The 15520-nt window shown below is 42.5% G+C and overlaps 1 protein-coding gene across 5 annotated transcripts in view; it reads right to left on the bottom strand.

Moving 5' to 3' along the window:
• Window positions 1-15520, bottom strand: part of eml1 (EMAP like 1) — a 196160-nt gene that overhangs the window by 71689 nt on the left and 108951 nt on the right. For all 5 annotated transcript variants that reach the window (XM_067991785.1, XM_067991781.1, XM_067991782.1 and 2 more), the window contains exon 2: window positions 2088-2270. In XM_067991785.1, coding sequence (XP_067847886.1) covers window positions 2088-2270 — 183 coding nt within the window. The remainder of the gene's footprint in view (window positions 1-2087; window positions 2271-15520) is intronic.

Raw genomic sequence — 15520 nt, 5'->3', positions numbered from 1 at the left:
TGTCCACCTGCACTCCTGATCCTGAGATAAAGCACTGGATCGGGTGGGAGGAAGGTACAACACAGAGGGAGAAAAAAAACTTAACAAGTAGGGTTTAAAAAAAACTGATTATTATATAGCTGAGAAGATTTCATTAATTTAATGACATTTCAGAAGCAAACGTCCTTACATTCAATCTATCATCATTAATTAACAATGGACTTGACAGAAGCAGCTAGAATTTTAATTTAAACAATGTAACAGTAATTCAGTTGTCAGCATCTTCCACATGTTTGCAAATGTTATCTTATTCAATGGGGAGCTTCTATAATCTGGAGTTGAGGGGAGCTCAAATGCTTACCTGGTTTGCTAGCACTGCCCTGTTTATCTGCCTCTGTTCGTTTAGGTGTTGCCTGATCTAAAGGTCCATAAAGAGGAACATTTGGCAAAGAAAGAGACAGACAGAAACAGAAGAGGAAAATAAAATGTAAATGTGACTGAAATACAAAAAATTCCAGAAAGAAAAGTCTAACAGTATGATATAAATAAAAGATCAAAGGATTAAGCAACTGAAAGTAGAGAAGCTATGAAAGGAAGGTAAAAAACATGACAGAGGCAGTATCATCCCAGCACTGGTGGGGTTTATAAATTTCAGTTGTCATTTGAAAATCCTTAATCAGGAACAGTGGGTCCAACTGATCACCAATTTAATGGAAAAAGGGGAATTCTAATATTTTGGAAAACCAGACATTTTAACCAGACATTCTAACAATATAACTATAATGATACATTTTAATTGTAGGCTTTGAACTGTAAAGTGTAGTAGTCGTAGCATTAAAACTGAAACTGATTCTGAGACTGATTTAAACAATTACTAAAATCAGAGTTGTTGAAAACTTGTTTATACAAAAATTGCATCTGGTAAATTGCTGGTTTTGGTAGTTCCATGTAGTTTCCAAGTGGGAAAATGTCTTCACTTTTTTCCTTAGAGCTCTGACTGGGAATTTTCTTCATAGAACTTTCTAGTTAAAAACAAAATTTTCCGTCTACCACATGAAGTGTTGTGAATTAAATTGTCCCATGGTCTCAGCAATGAAAGTACAAACGCCATCCTTCTGTTTTCAGCTAAACAAGTAAACTTCATGTAGTTTGTGACACCCGTGCCAAACACCACTGCTACTAACTCAAGTGGCCTTGCAGCTTTTCTGTTGTTATAATAGAACCACAGAAAAGATACATGAGGGTGGAGTGTCCCTTAAATTTTTGTGAGTATTACCTAATTTGCTAAAAATTGTGTTGAGTTGTTAATTTTTTTTTACAGTATGTTACTTCAATGGTTTGAGGTAGTAAGGAATGTAACGTACAATATTGTCTGACAGGCTGACCTTTCCTGGCCACGTGTTCAGACATTGTTGTTTTCCAGGTCTCAGTAGAAAAGAACAACCTCCTTGAACCTTTCTTCCCATCTGCATGCTTAAGTTTTATGGACCACAAATGTCTGGGTCTGTGATGCTATCCAGATTCCAGAAAGGCAGCTGGTAACAGTGGGAGAACCAAACATCAACTGTATGACTTAATCATGGTTAGTTTTACTGTGTTGAAGTATGTATTAGGATTACATTATCTAGTTAGACTAAGCTGCTCCAACACCATCCTCCATAAACTGCAACTTGTCCAAATCTCTGCTGCATGTATCCTGTCCCATGTTATGTCTCACTCACCCATCACCCCTCATCCTTGCTGACCTACATTGGCCTCCTGTTCCCCAATGCCTCAAATTTAAAATCCTCATTCTTTTTTGTCATTAAATCCCTATGGCATCACCAGACAACCTGTGCAATCTCTTCAAGCTCTACATCGCTCCATTCCTCACTGGCCTCTTGCGAATTGTCCTCTTTACTTTCAGTCACCTGGGTCCTGCTTCCTCTATGCTAATCAATGGGAAAAGGCAGCTCAGTATCACGACAGCTCCTGAGTTTCATGTGGATTTCACCTGAATCACTTGTGAGATTTTATTTTTCAAGATGTGTGCAGTGCAGTGTGTGCTTCTGACATTTGCTTATCTTTGCAGTTAATTCATACCATCCTACTTTCCGTCCTTTGGTTACCTTTGGTAGGTCCTTTTCTGTTTAGCATGGCCTGCTGCTCTTCGGAAACATTCAAGCGTCGGACTACATCCGCCAACGCCGACTTCAACAGCTGAATCTCATCCTCCTGCATCTGGACACGCTGCTCCAGAGAGGCGATTCGATCGGTCACCTCCATGCTGCTGGCTGCAGAGGCACTGTCATCTGAGGGAAGAGAAAGACAACACAAACTGAAGCGATAAAGCGGAAGAGGCTCTCTTGAAAGAACGACATTAAGAGTAACTTCTGTTAATGATCTATGTTCTATCAATGAAGCATGACAACGAAAACCGTGTGGCTTATTATCCTTGTCTCAGCTCTACCCGTTTTGTTCTTTCTGTGCTTTTCATTTTCATTTCTTTATATTTTTATAGTCCTTGACACTACGTAGACAAAAGCAGCAGATTAATTGTCCAAATAATCATTTCTTAAGATGCCAGTCTGACTGCATTGTTCATCTAAAGCTGCTCTTATATTGGGTTTGGTGGGGTGCAAGGGCCGTCAACCCCTGATCTGCAGGTCTCGTAGCTGCCAGCAACCTCAAAGTAAATTTGCTGGATTTGCTAAGGCCAGCCACAGAGAAAACCAAGTAGAAAACAGATCTCCTCGGCCACTGGCCTTAGTGACTCCAGCAAATTTACTTTGGTCGCATGAGACCTGCGGCTTAGGAACTTGTGGCCCTAGCACCCCACTATATAAAAGTAGCTTAACATCTCAGTGTTCACTACTGAAGACACTTTTACATTTCATAAACTATCCCACAATATAATTGAGGTTGTATTCACAGCAATGGAGCCTCATGGCTTTGCAATTCATGGCATTGCAGAACCATTTCAGGAAGTGAGTATCCAGTATAAATGCAGCAAACAATTGATCCAAAACCCACTGGCAGAGTGATGAGCTTTAAATAACCCTGCAGTATCAGCAGGGGAGGAGTTCCATTGTCAGGTTCACTGGAATGGAGTCCAGATTTGGATGAACATATAAATTGGAACTAAATTTTAGAAGCTGCATTATTACTGCAGTCAGCTCCATTATTCTAAGTATTACAATTAACTTCATAGGGTAGAAATTGCCAGCAACCTCAAAGTAATTCATGGCATTGCAGAACCATTTCAGGAAGTGGGGTGGGGGGGGGGGCGGTGGGATTGTGATGGACTCCCACCAGAGGGACCATAATCTGGGGTGGATCCACCAGATTTCTGCCACGCTGACAGAATACAGTGAAGTTGTGCTCGGGGAACTGCTTTTGCTGCCGAACCCCATTACATCGTTCAGGAAGTCTGGGGACAGACCCCGGACAAGTATAAAGGTTCTTTGTAAAACACCTCTTAACACAGTGCACTATGCAACACAAAGGACACACCTGTGGTTACATTACAGTCCAAAGGAAATGGAAATAGGCAACTTTGCATTTGGACAAGTATAAAATGGTTAAAGTAGAAGACTCACAGGTTCAGAAAGAAGAATTTTAATGCTAAGTATGTGTCTCTACCATATGGGGTACTACAGTTGTGTAATGTAGGTCACAACTTGGCTATTGAAAAGGTTTTATGACAGAAAGGATTTGATGTGGTTTAAGCCAGCTAACAAGCTTAGTAGCTCAATTTTGAAAAAGGGCTGCGATGTACACATTTAGCTTACTGCTGATCTGCCCATCTGTGGCTCCTGTCTTTCCATTGCAAAGCTGCTGTCAAGTCCTATTTTCTCTACACAAGAAAGCCGTGAACTCAATCCTGGACACAATGCACTTCTTCTGTTGCTAGGGCTTACGTTGTGCATTGAAAAATAAAAATCTTGTCAGCTGAACGCAAACTGCCTTTTACTTTCTATTTCACCGCAATAGGAATTCAGAAAATTAGAAATCCCACACAGAATTTATGTATAGGAAAATATTTGATAGAGTGTTCAAAATCATGAAGGGTCTTGACAGAGTAGATAGAGAGAAACTGTTCCCATTGGCGGAAGGGTCAAGAACCAGAGGACATAGATTTAAGGTGATTGGCAAAAGAACCAAAGGCAACATGAGGAAAAGCTTTTTTATACAGAGAGTGGTTAGTATCTGGAATGCACTGCCAGAGGGGATGGTAGAGGCAGATTCAATCATGGCCTTCAAAAGGAAACTGGATTAGTACTTGAAAGGAAAAAATTTGCAGGGCTACAGGGATCGGGTGGGGGAGTAGGACTAGCTGGATTGCTCTTGCATAGAGCCGGCGTGGACTCGATGGGCCGAATGGCCTCCTTCTGTGCTGTAACCTATGATTCTATATTTTTTTGCTGCACAGTATATTGTGTATCTTTCTGCGTGGAACACATAACATATTTCCTGAGTTAGTTTTAAGTGCTATGCATGAATTCCAGGTTTTCTGTACCCTAACATGAGGTATTCCATGTATAGTTAAAAATGCCAGCACTTTTTAATGGTGAAAATGGAAAGGTGGAAGATTCCTTTGACATATCACGTGTGATATGTGGATGGGCCATGTACTGGGAGCAGTTTCATGCATTGTCGATGCCTTTGAAGTGTAAATCTCCACATGAAGTGAAGCGGCTTCTCTGTTTAATAGAGATTTTCTGATGGGAAACCTTCATTAGAGCTGAATAGTATTTATTTAGGTTATTTATTTAAATAATGGGAAGAATTTTTTTTTACGCAACGAGTTGTTATGATCTCGAATGCACTGCCTGAAAGGGTGGTGGAAGCAGATTCAAAAAGGAATTGAACATATACTTGAAAAGGAAAGATTTGTAGGGCTATGGGGAAAGAGCGGGGGAGTGGGACTAATTGGACAGCTCTTTCAAAGAGCCAGCAAAGGCACGATAGGCCGAATGACCTCCTTCTGTGCTGTGTGATATTTTGCTATTTTCTCATATGAATTTTATGTAGCAGGGCTGGAAAATGTAAGGGCTGACTTTAATTTGTTCCGCCTCATGTAAATGGGGTGGTAGCTGTTAAAATTGGATAGCCATGTGGTAAAGGATATAATACTAGAGCCTGGTATTTACTTGCTTCCAACCTTTATTCACAGAGATTCCCCTTACACACACCACATCCTGGATAAGCTCTCCTATAAAAAGGATATGAGAGTCCTCAATTGATACCCACCACCTAAATACAATTAACACTAATTGATATAAATCATACAATTAACAGTAGCAGCCCAAGAAGGCTTTGGGTCACTTACCTCCCCATTTACACTGGCACTTTGGCCATCACCATCATTGGTAGCACCCATCTGTTTATGACGTACACAGGACCCCAATTGCTCCACCCATTTGTACCAGACATTGAACCGCCTAATCAGAAGTCTGTAAAAGGATCCTTAAAGCTCAGAAAACGGGCCACAACATTTTTTTTATGGCGGGGTCAGGAAGAGCAGAAATTCTCCTCCTAGGCCCACACAGATTTCCTCCCCCACCACGTTCCGACTGTCAGCCGGCTCCCACGCCGAGAGCCGGACGACTTCCTGCTTTTCCACAACTGGCAAGCTGCAGTGGAGTGCCCGCAGCTCGCCATTGGCATGTAAATAAGGCCCAGTTCTCTTGGATCCTTCCACCGCCCCTCCAATTATCTGTCTGAAGTTAAAATCGCCCCTATTATTTTGAGCAAATGGTTAATGAAAGTCCCAAGTTCAACACAGTCCACCTTGCACTATTTTTTTCTGTGAGAGATAGTGTTGGTTTAGCAGCATATTCCTCTTTGGTTGCTTGATTATGCCTGTGATCACAGAGATAGCATAAAAAACATCCTGTATCATTAGCACTTTTATATAACATTGTTTTATTGTTGCTATAGGGGAGAGAGATCCTTTTTTACACTGCCACTTTCTTCCAAGCTCCATGTAGCTCCAGAAGAGACCAGTTCAGGAGATGATATCCTATTTTTGAATATGCCTCATTTTTTGTAAACTGCAAAATTCAGAATTGTGGTGAATCCTCTCTGGTCATTTTTGAGGACAATCATATCCAGGAGATTTATGGGGAGGGGGAAGGCTTTACTGAAATAGTGCAGACCCTTACAAAGATTGCATCTGGTGGGACACCACATCCTGCTTTAGAAACTCACTCAGTGATCATTCTGATGAGAGCACAAGTGTGAGATCCAGCTGCCTCCACTTATTTTGCAGGAACATTTTCATATGTGTACAAATAGCATTAGCCCACAGAGAGAATGTTGCATGTCTGCTGCAGGCTGCACTCCTATAGTATAAAAGTGCCCGTGATTTCATACTCATGCAAGCGCTAGTTTATAAGGGACCCACATGCATATGGTAATAGTCTATCAGGTATTCAAATTCATACACTACTAGACTATCAGGCTCCCATATGCATCAGTACTAGACTATCAGGCTCCCATATGCATCAGTACCAGACTATCAGGCTCCCATATGCATCAGTACCAGACTATCAGGCTCCCATATGCATCCTACCAAGGAAAATGTTCAAAAAAATCCCTACATAAAAATTTCAGGCTCTGGGCAGAATGTTATCTCAATACTATTTAATGATCTGAAGAAGAATATTTGTTTCTTTTTGGCATTCATCAACAAATGCATTGGAATTAAAAGGGGTAAACTGTTCACAGTGCCTTAAATTGGTGACAGTTCAGTGTTTTGGACAATGGCCAAGTGCTTTGTGTCTTCACTCTTCTACAGTGATCCATGAAATCTGCACCAACTACTGACCCTTCTGGTGGATCAGTGGTTCTTATTTTCTCGCTGTGTTCTTTGGAAACAGCGTGACCTCCTCTGAAAGAGCAGCGTTCTCATTAAATACCAAATGATGCTTCATTTGTTGGCAAGTGTCAGACGCTCTGTTGGCTCTACCCTGTTGCTATGTCACAATCAATCCATCTCAGTGGTTTGGTACAAAGCACCTCAGCCTGCAATTCTTGCCACGTATCAGTCATCTGTACCGTGCTGTATACTGTGTGCCCACAAACTATCAAGTTTATTTAAGTGCTATTAAGTATGTTAAACATGCCTGGCAGGGGGCAAAGATATCTCTGTGAATGTCCTCAGATGCATTGCTCTAAAGATGTGTAAAAAGATTTGAACAAAGAGATAAAGATATAGCCCCAATTTTAACTTGGAGTGGGAATCGGACGGAGGCTGAGACGAGTGCCAACACCCCCTGACCATGGCAGTGTGAAGCCGGGGAGATTTTAACTTGCACAATGAACCCTGTTAAAACTGGATGGTCCTATCTCGCTGTTGCCTTGCTGTGATGAAAAAGTCAATGTGCACCCTGGTTGATACTATAAAGATTTCCCTGTGGCTGCTTGAACGGACCCTGTGCCGTGTAAGTAGAGTGCAGTCATCACCTTCATCGCTGCAGACAGCTGTGTGGGCAGATAACTGTGGTAGGTGGCAGAGCTCCCCTAATACCTCTTTGGTGAAGGATATTTGTCTAATGCACATCTCCTCACTAATGTCCTCATTGTCTTGTGTTGCCTGTGTATTTGTTGGGGGTGGTAAATATCTGGTGGGGTCATCCTTAAATGCTCCCTCACTGTCCTTTCCTCCATCTTCTCCTGCTCCTTCTCCTCTATAATAATGGTGGGCAAAGATATACCCATCGAGAATGCCATACCTACACCTGAGAAGCCCTCACTGTTGTGGGGGGGGGGGAGGGGGGGGATCAAAATCTCCTGGTGGTTTCAATCTGATAGGCAGCTAAGTCCAAGGCTGTGTCAGCTGAATCCAAAAATATAACATTGCTCGATAAAGTCGTTTCCAGCTGCAGTAATTGTTCCTCAAACATTTCACCTTGGTGAGGCTCAAAAACTCCTCACTTGCACCTCTCTGAGCTGATCATGGCAACAACTCCACCTTATATTTCTCATTCTGACTTACTCCTAGTCCATTGCAAGTGTAAAACCAGGAAATTCAGAGCCATAGGGACACGAGGATTCGGCAGGAAGATTGCTGGAAGGGGGAATCGACTTTGGGGCTGAAAACTGGTGAAAGCGGCTTCTGCCCCAATTTTTTGGCCCGTTTAGTGATTTTCCCTGAATTTAGGCCCCAGAAATACTAAAAACAGCATGATTTTTGGGGACCAACATCCCAAATTATTAGTTTGAATCATGTCCACAGAAAATGGGTACACATCTTTGAATCTGCATGCAGTAAATGCAAAATGTATAAACCAGTCAGGAATAACGGACAACAGGAGATATGCTAATGTTTGCCATTCGGGGATTGGGACTGCTTTACTGCTGTGAAGTTTTTTTTTTATTCGTTCATGGGATGTGGGCGTCGCTGACGAGGCCGGCATTTATTGCCCATCCCTAATTGCCCTCGAGAAGGTGGTGGTGAGCCGCCTTCTTGAACCGCTGCAGTCCGTGTGGTGACGGTTCTCCCACAGTGCTGTTAGGAAGGGAGTTCCAGGATTTTGACCCAGCGACGATGAAGGAACGGCGATATATTTCCAAGTCGGGATGGTGTGTGACTTGGAGGGGAACATGCAGGTGGTGTTGTTCCCATGCGCCTGCTGCTCTTGTCCTTCTAGGTGGTAGAGGTCGCGGGTTTGGGAGGTGCTGTCGAAGAAGCCTTGGCGAGTTGCTGCAGTGCATCCTGTGGATGGTGCACACTGCAGCCACAGTGCGCCGGTGGTGAAGGGAGTGAATGTTTAGGGTGGTGGATGGGGTGCCAATCAAGCGGGCTGCTTTATCTTGGATGGTGTCGAGCTTCTTGAGTGTTGTTGGAGCTGCACTCATCCAGGCAAATGGAGAGTATTCCATCACACTCCTGACTTGTGCCTTGTAGATGGTGGAAAGGCTTTGGGGAGTCAGGAGGTGAGTCACTCGCCGCAGAATACCCAGCCTCTGACCTGCTCTCGTAGCCACAGTATTTATATGGCTGGTCCAGTTCAGTTTCTGGTCAATGGTGACCCCCAGGATGTTGATGGTGGGGGATTCGGCGATGGTAATGCCGTTGAATGTCAAGGGGAGGTGGTTAGACTCTCTCTTGTTGGAGATGGTCATTGCCTGGCACTTATCTGGCGCGAATGTTACTTGCCACTTATGAGCCCAAGCCTGGACGTTGTCCAGGTCTTGCTGCATGCGGGCTCGGACTGCTTCATTATCTGAGGGGTTGCGAATGGAACTGAACACTGTGCAGTCATCAGCGAACATCCCCATTTCTGACCTTATGATGGAGGGAAGGTCATTGATGAAGCAGCTGAAGATGGTTGGGCCTAGGACACTGCCCTGAGGAACTCCTGCAGCAATGCCCTGGGGCTGAGATGATTGGCCTCCAACAACCACTACCATCTTCCTTTGTGCTAGGTATGACTCCAGCCACTGGAGAGTTTTCCCCCTGATTCCCATGGACTTCAATTTTACTTGGGCTCCTTGGTGCCACACTCGGTCAAATGCTGCCTTGATGTCAAGGGCAGTCACTCTCACCTCACCTCTGGAATTCAGAAAGGCAAATGGTATGTTAGCCTTTATTGCACAGGGGTTGGAGTATAAGAGTAAGAGGATTCTGCTGCAATTATATAGGGCTTTGGTGAGACCACACCTGGAGTACTGTGTACAGTTTTGGTCTCTTTACCTAAGGAAAGATATACTTGCCTTAGAGTGGGTGCAACGAAGGTTCACTAAATTGATTCCTGGGATGAGAGGGTTGTCCTATGAGGAGAGATTGTGTAGAATATGCCTTTTTCTCTTGAGTTTAGAAGAATGAGAGGTGATCTCATTGAAATGCATAAAATTCTTAGAGGGCTTGACAGAGTAGATACTGAGAGGCTGTTTCCTCTGGCTCGAGAATGTAGAACTCGGAGTCATAGTCTCAAGGTAAGGGGTTGGCCATTTAAGACCAAGATGAGGAAAAATTTCTTCACTTAGAGGGTTGTGAGTCTTTGGAATTCTCTACCTCAGAGGGCTGTGGTTGCTCAGTTGTTGAATATATTCAAGATTGAGATTGATAAATTTTTGGACTCTAGGGGAATCAAGGGATATGGGGATCGGGCGGGAAAGTGGAGTTGAGGTAGAAGATCAGCCATGATCTTATTGAATGGCGAAGCAGGCTCGAGGGGCCGTATGGCCTACTCCTGCTCCTATTTCTTATGTTCTTATGTTATTTTAGTGAAGGATACTTCATACGATAGAAAGAGTGCTGATGCTGGAACTGGATCCTTGGAAAAGCTCATCTGATCTTTCTCCCCATTGTTATTCTTTGTGGTAAATATTCTGCTTGCATGCAACTCTGAAAGAATTAATTTACACAATATTGCTCCAACTTATAACCGGGCACAAAAGGATTAATAGCGAACATACAGCTCGCGAGAGATCTGCTTATGTCCGAGGAAAGGCCCAAAACTTCAGCAAGCAAAGGTAATCCATCCCACAGGAGATTACCTTTTTCATTTGGCCCATTTAATCTCTGCGGGGCGAAGTTTCTTTTTCTCTTCGGCCCTTCAATGACCTCTTCCAGACCTATTGGAGTGGCAAGGCATTGCTCCAATTTTCTGCACTGCTTTCTGAGGCACCCTTATGGGCATAGGCAGCCCGGCCTACCTTTGTTAATGACCTGGGAGTTCGGATGGGGTCAGTGGCTACTGACATCAGTGGACTTGCAGCCTGCTGCACTGCGCTTCCACGGGCGGTGTGGATCCATCAGAAATTTGGGGCCCCAGCTTCTTGGGCAAGGACAGATAGGTCTGTCTGCCTCTGATACATATGGAACTTCCTCTCATTCTGCCTCAGATCCTCTTCCAAAATAAAAAAGGATAGAGACATCAGGAGGAATTCCCATTCTTCTGAAATCTGGTTGCAGTAAACGAAACCGCAGCTTCCAGAACTCCAGAGGTAGAAATGCGGGGAAGAAAAAGAACACAAAACTGCAAAAACTAAGGCCAAAAACAAATGTAACAAAAGTAATTCAGAAAATAGTAATACATCAAGCACTATTCCAAGAAGCAAAACTACAATTGCTAATATTCCAACGCACCTTTTATATTACCAGCTCTCAAAGACCAAAATCACCCATTTTACATGGGTTCAGTGTACATATTCATAGAAGTTACAACATGGAAACAGGCCCTTCGGCCCAACATGTCCATGTCGCCCAGTTTATACCACTAAGCTAGTCCCAATTTCCTGCACTTGGCCCATATCCCTCTATACCCATCTTACCCATGTAACTGTCCAAATGCTTTTTAAAAGACAAAATTGTACCCGCCTCTACTACTGCCTCTGGCATCTCGTTCCAGACACTCTATATATGGGCCGATTTTAACTCTGCCTGCCCGACAGAAACTGGGTGGGTGGGCAGTTAAGATGGCCCGCGGGACTTATCTGCACCAATCCTCCTGTGGGTCTTCCTGTCCTAAATGGCCTACCCCTTAGTCTGAGACTGTGACCCCTGGTTCTAGACTCCCAGGTCCCACACAGGAGGTTGGTGAACAAGTTAGAGCACATGGAATTGGGGGTAATATATTGGCATGGATTGAGAATTGGTTAACAGACAGAAAACAGAGAGTAGGAATAAACGGGTCTTTTTCAGGTTGGCAGACTGTGACTAGTATGGTACCGCAGGGATCGGTGCTTGGGCCCCAGCTATTCACAATCTATATCAATGATTTGGATGAGGGGACCAAATGTAATATTTTCAAGTTTGCTAATGACACAAAACTGGGTGGGAATGTGAGTTGTGAGGAGAATGCAAAGAGGCTGCAAGGGGATATAGACAGGCTAAGTGAGTGGGCAAGAACATGGCAGATGGAATATAATATGGAAAAATGTGAAGTTATTCACTTTGGTAGGAAAAACAAATGCAGAGTATTTTTTAAATGGTGAGAGATTGGGAAATGTTGATGTTCAAAGGGACCTGGGTGTCCTTGCACATGAGTCACAAAAAGGCTAATATGCAGGTGCAGCAAGCAATTAGGAAAGCAAATGGTATGTTGGCCTTTATTTCAAGAGGATTTGAGTACCAGAGTAAAGATGTCTTACTGCAATTATATAGGGTCTTGGTGAGACCACACCTGGAGTATTGTGTACAATTTTGGTCTCCTTACCTAAGAAAGGATATACTTGCCATAGAGGGAGTGCAACGAAAGTTCACTAGACTGATTCCTGGGATGGCGGGATTGTCGTATGAGGAGAGATTGAGTAGACTCTCAAGTATTCTCTCGAGTTTAGAAGAATGAGAGGTGATCTCATTGAAATATACAAAATTTTTACAGGGCTTGACAAGGTAGATGCAAGGAGGATGTTTCCCCTGGCTGGGGAATCTAGAACAGGGGTCACAGTCTCAGACTAAGGGGTAGGCCATTTAGGACTGAGATGAGGAGAAATTTCTTCACTCAGAGGCTGGTGAATCTTTGGAATTCTCTACCCCAGAGGACTGTGGAGGTTCAGTCATTGAGTACATTCAAAACAGAGAGCGATAGATTTCTAGATATTAAAGGCATCAAGGGATATGGGGATGGTGCAGGAAAATGGCGTTGAGGTAGAAGATCAGCCATGATCTTGTTGAATGGCGGAGCAGGCTCGAGGGGCGGATGGCCTACTCCTGCTCCTATTTCTTATGTTCTTATGTCTTGGACCTGATCTGGGTTAAGATTATGTTTGAGTCAGCTTGCTTGAAGATGCTTGTGACAACCCATATGAGAAGCATGAAGATCTTTGTAGTGTGGAAATGAGTAACTGATGATGTAATGGAGCTCAAAAAATAAAATAAAACAAAATAAAGGTATGTTTGGGTTAGGATTCAATATGGGAAGAGGTCTCTTTGATTTCACATTACAACTAGATGTTTCTGGATTCATGGCTATTTATCAGTCTAAAGCAAAGTGAGATGTGCCTGGTAACCAAGGCACGAATCACTGATAAAACTGTTTGCGAACAGATTGAAAAGTATAAAACATGTGAAGAAACAAAAGAGATTGATAAGATTAAAGATTAATAAGGTTAAAAGTAACATTAATGGAGGCAAAATGCCACCAAACTCTGGTGGAAATGAACAAATAGTTGGACCATAGAGAACTTTAATGTAGCAGCCCATTCGTACAGCAACGACATAGCAACGCATCATGTGTCAGGATGTAGTGATCTAATTTACCCAGTTGTACAAACAGATATCAGTCTTGGGTTCACCAGCCAAACGTCAGTGGCAGTCTGGACAATGTTATGCTGGCTCTTGCTCTCAGAATGCATGCAAAGGGCAGTGCGCACACAAGATATCATTTAATTTTACAGAGCGTGTACTGAGTTTGATCAGCTCATTTTGAAGCAACTTGGTGAGAGAAACAAAAACCTATACTATTTCAGTTCCCTTGATACCCCCTGCCGCCCATATAGCACTGGAGTAAAAATAAAAGTTCATGGCTTGTTTTGCTGGAATGAAGAGCATGATGTGGCAGTGACTGGTTAGAAAAGGGGGAGGGGGTAGAACAAGATAGATGCTTCAAGGACTAGGACAGTCAAATTGTTTAAACAGTATCATTTGGAAGCAGTGCGACTGAAAGATAATGATATGGTATAGGAAAGTGGTATCACAGTATGAGGAATGCCATTTATTTAATCTGCACACATTTATCGACTGCATCAGTACAGTTACTCAGCTGACTAAATATATTAGCATTAAGACATTATCATGAACTCCAGTGTTAACTGCAGTCTTCTTTCTTGTGCTATTTCTAATGTCTGACATGATCATCTCAGATTTTAGCTGTTTGAGACATGCAAACAGTTTTATCCTTCATTTACACTGACCCATTAATCACTGCCATTCCCCATAGCACATTAAATATGAATTGGCTAATTTTAATGTGTGTGCGTTGCTGCTAACAACAGGCCCACTCTCTCCAGTTACTGCTCCCCACTCACGATAAAGCATGTGTTCAACTGGAATTTGATCAAAAGACAAATATATATATATATATTTGTCTAGAGTAAATTATGATGTACTGTACCTGGGAGAATGTGCACCATGAAACCATTATTACGTTTGGAAAAAAAATTGCACAGAAGCTTCGTAAAATCTTGGATACACCCTCTCTCAGTGAAGAGTCAGCCAGCATAGACCGTGTTTTGTGCAAGGCAGGATTGCCTGTGTTTAGATTATGAGCAACATAATTGCTAGTCCTTCGGGGGACTGTAATTTAGTCCTCTCCATTTGTTATACTTTTAGAACATCTAAACTGCACTTATGCACATATTTTATTCCTTGGTTTAAAATATTTTGATTTATTTTAGGGATATTTTTGTCTATCTTCACAACATAGGACATGTGGCACAAAAGACAATTTTCTATTTGATGCAGCTCTGGCAGTAGCAGTGGCGGCACCATCTCCTACAGTAAGTTTAGTGCCTCCATTTCTACTTCTCTTTCGCGCACTCATTTCCCAGTCAATGTAATGTCTAGCAGCAAATCGGGATGGACTTTCAACAGTTCCCATAGGGAATGCATGAAACTTGTTTTATGGAGAGCTCAACGGTTGGTTTTAACTGGAATCAAATGGAATCTGTATCGTGATTACTCTCTGGAAATGTCCATAACTCAGATTCTAAATGACACATGGGCCCGCAGGGGGCCTGCAGGTGATCATTGTTCCTATATAGATACCTCACACAGAGATCTCATTTCATTTCCAATTGCTGTTTTCAAGTTAGTTGCAAAGTACAGCACAAAGATGACAAGACATTTGAATATTTAAAAACTTAAGCAAAAAAACATTCTATATGTTACCTCTGGATTATTCAGGCTTCACTTTCGTCTTTTTAGACTATAGAATGCATTACCTTGTAAACCGTGAATGAATGTAATGTACTGGTATAGTGTTCAGCATACCTACCTAATAGCTTGGAGCTTAACTCCTCCAATTTATATACATTTAAATAAAAATACTTAAAATCAAAAGTTAAAAGTGCAAGTAAACACTGGCACGTGTCAATCAATTTAATGTTGTGCCTCTGCTGATGCATGTTCCCCACAAGCTGCTGGCCTCTAATGTATCCCCCACTGCTACCATTGGGGGCTGTGTCTTTAGTCATCTAGGCCCAATGCTCTGGAGTTCTCTCCCTAAACGTCTCCGTCTCTCCGCCTCCCTATCCTCCTTTATGACCCTCCTTAAAGCCCATCTCTTTGACTAAGCTTTTAGTTGCCCCTCCTATTAGCTCCTTCTTGGCTCGACTTCTATGAAGTGTTTGAGGTGTTTTACTACGTTAAAGGCACTATTTAAATGCAAGTTGTTATTGAATAAATATCTTAAATTAGTTGCTCGTGTTATGGTGTTTAACTGTTTAACAGTTATATTTGTTTCATTAGACTTTTGCTTAGTTGGGTAGATTGTAACATGATTTCTTGATGTGAAAAATGAAGAGAAGGGAATATCAGTGACAGGGAGAGAAAATTCTTACTTATATTTTATTTGAAGAAACTGTAAACTGAAAGGGATCATGACAG

The sequence above is a fragment of the Heptranchias perlo genome, chromosome 10 (assembly GCF_035084215.1).
Source record: "Heptranchias perlo isolate sHepPer1 chromosome 10, sHepPer1.hap1, whole genome shotgun sequence".
Classification (NCBI taxonomy): Eukaryota; Metazoa; Chordata; class Chondrichthyes; order Hexanchiformes; family Hexanchidae; genus Heptranchias; species Heptranchias perlo.
The sequence above is the reverse complement of the archived record's forward strand: the minus strand, read 5'-3'. Positions and strand labels throughout refer to the sequence as shown.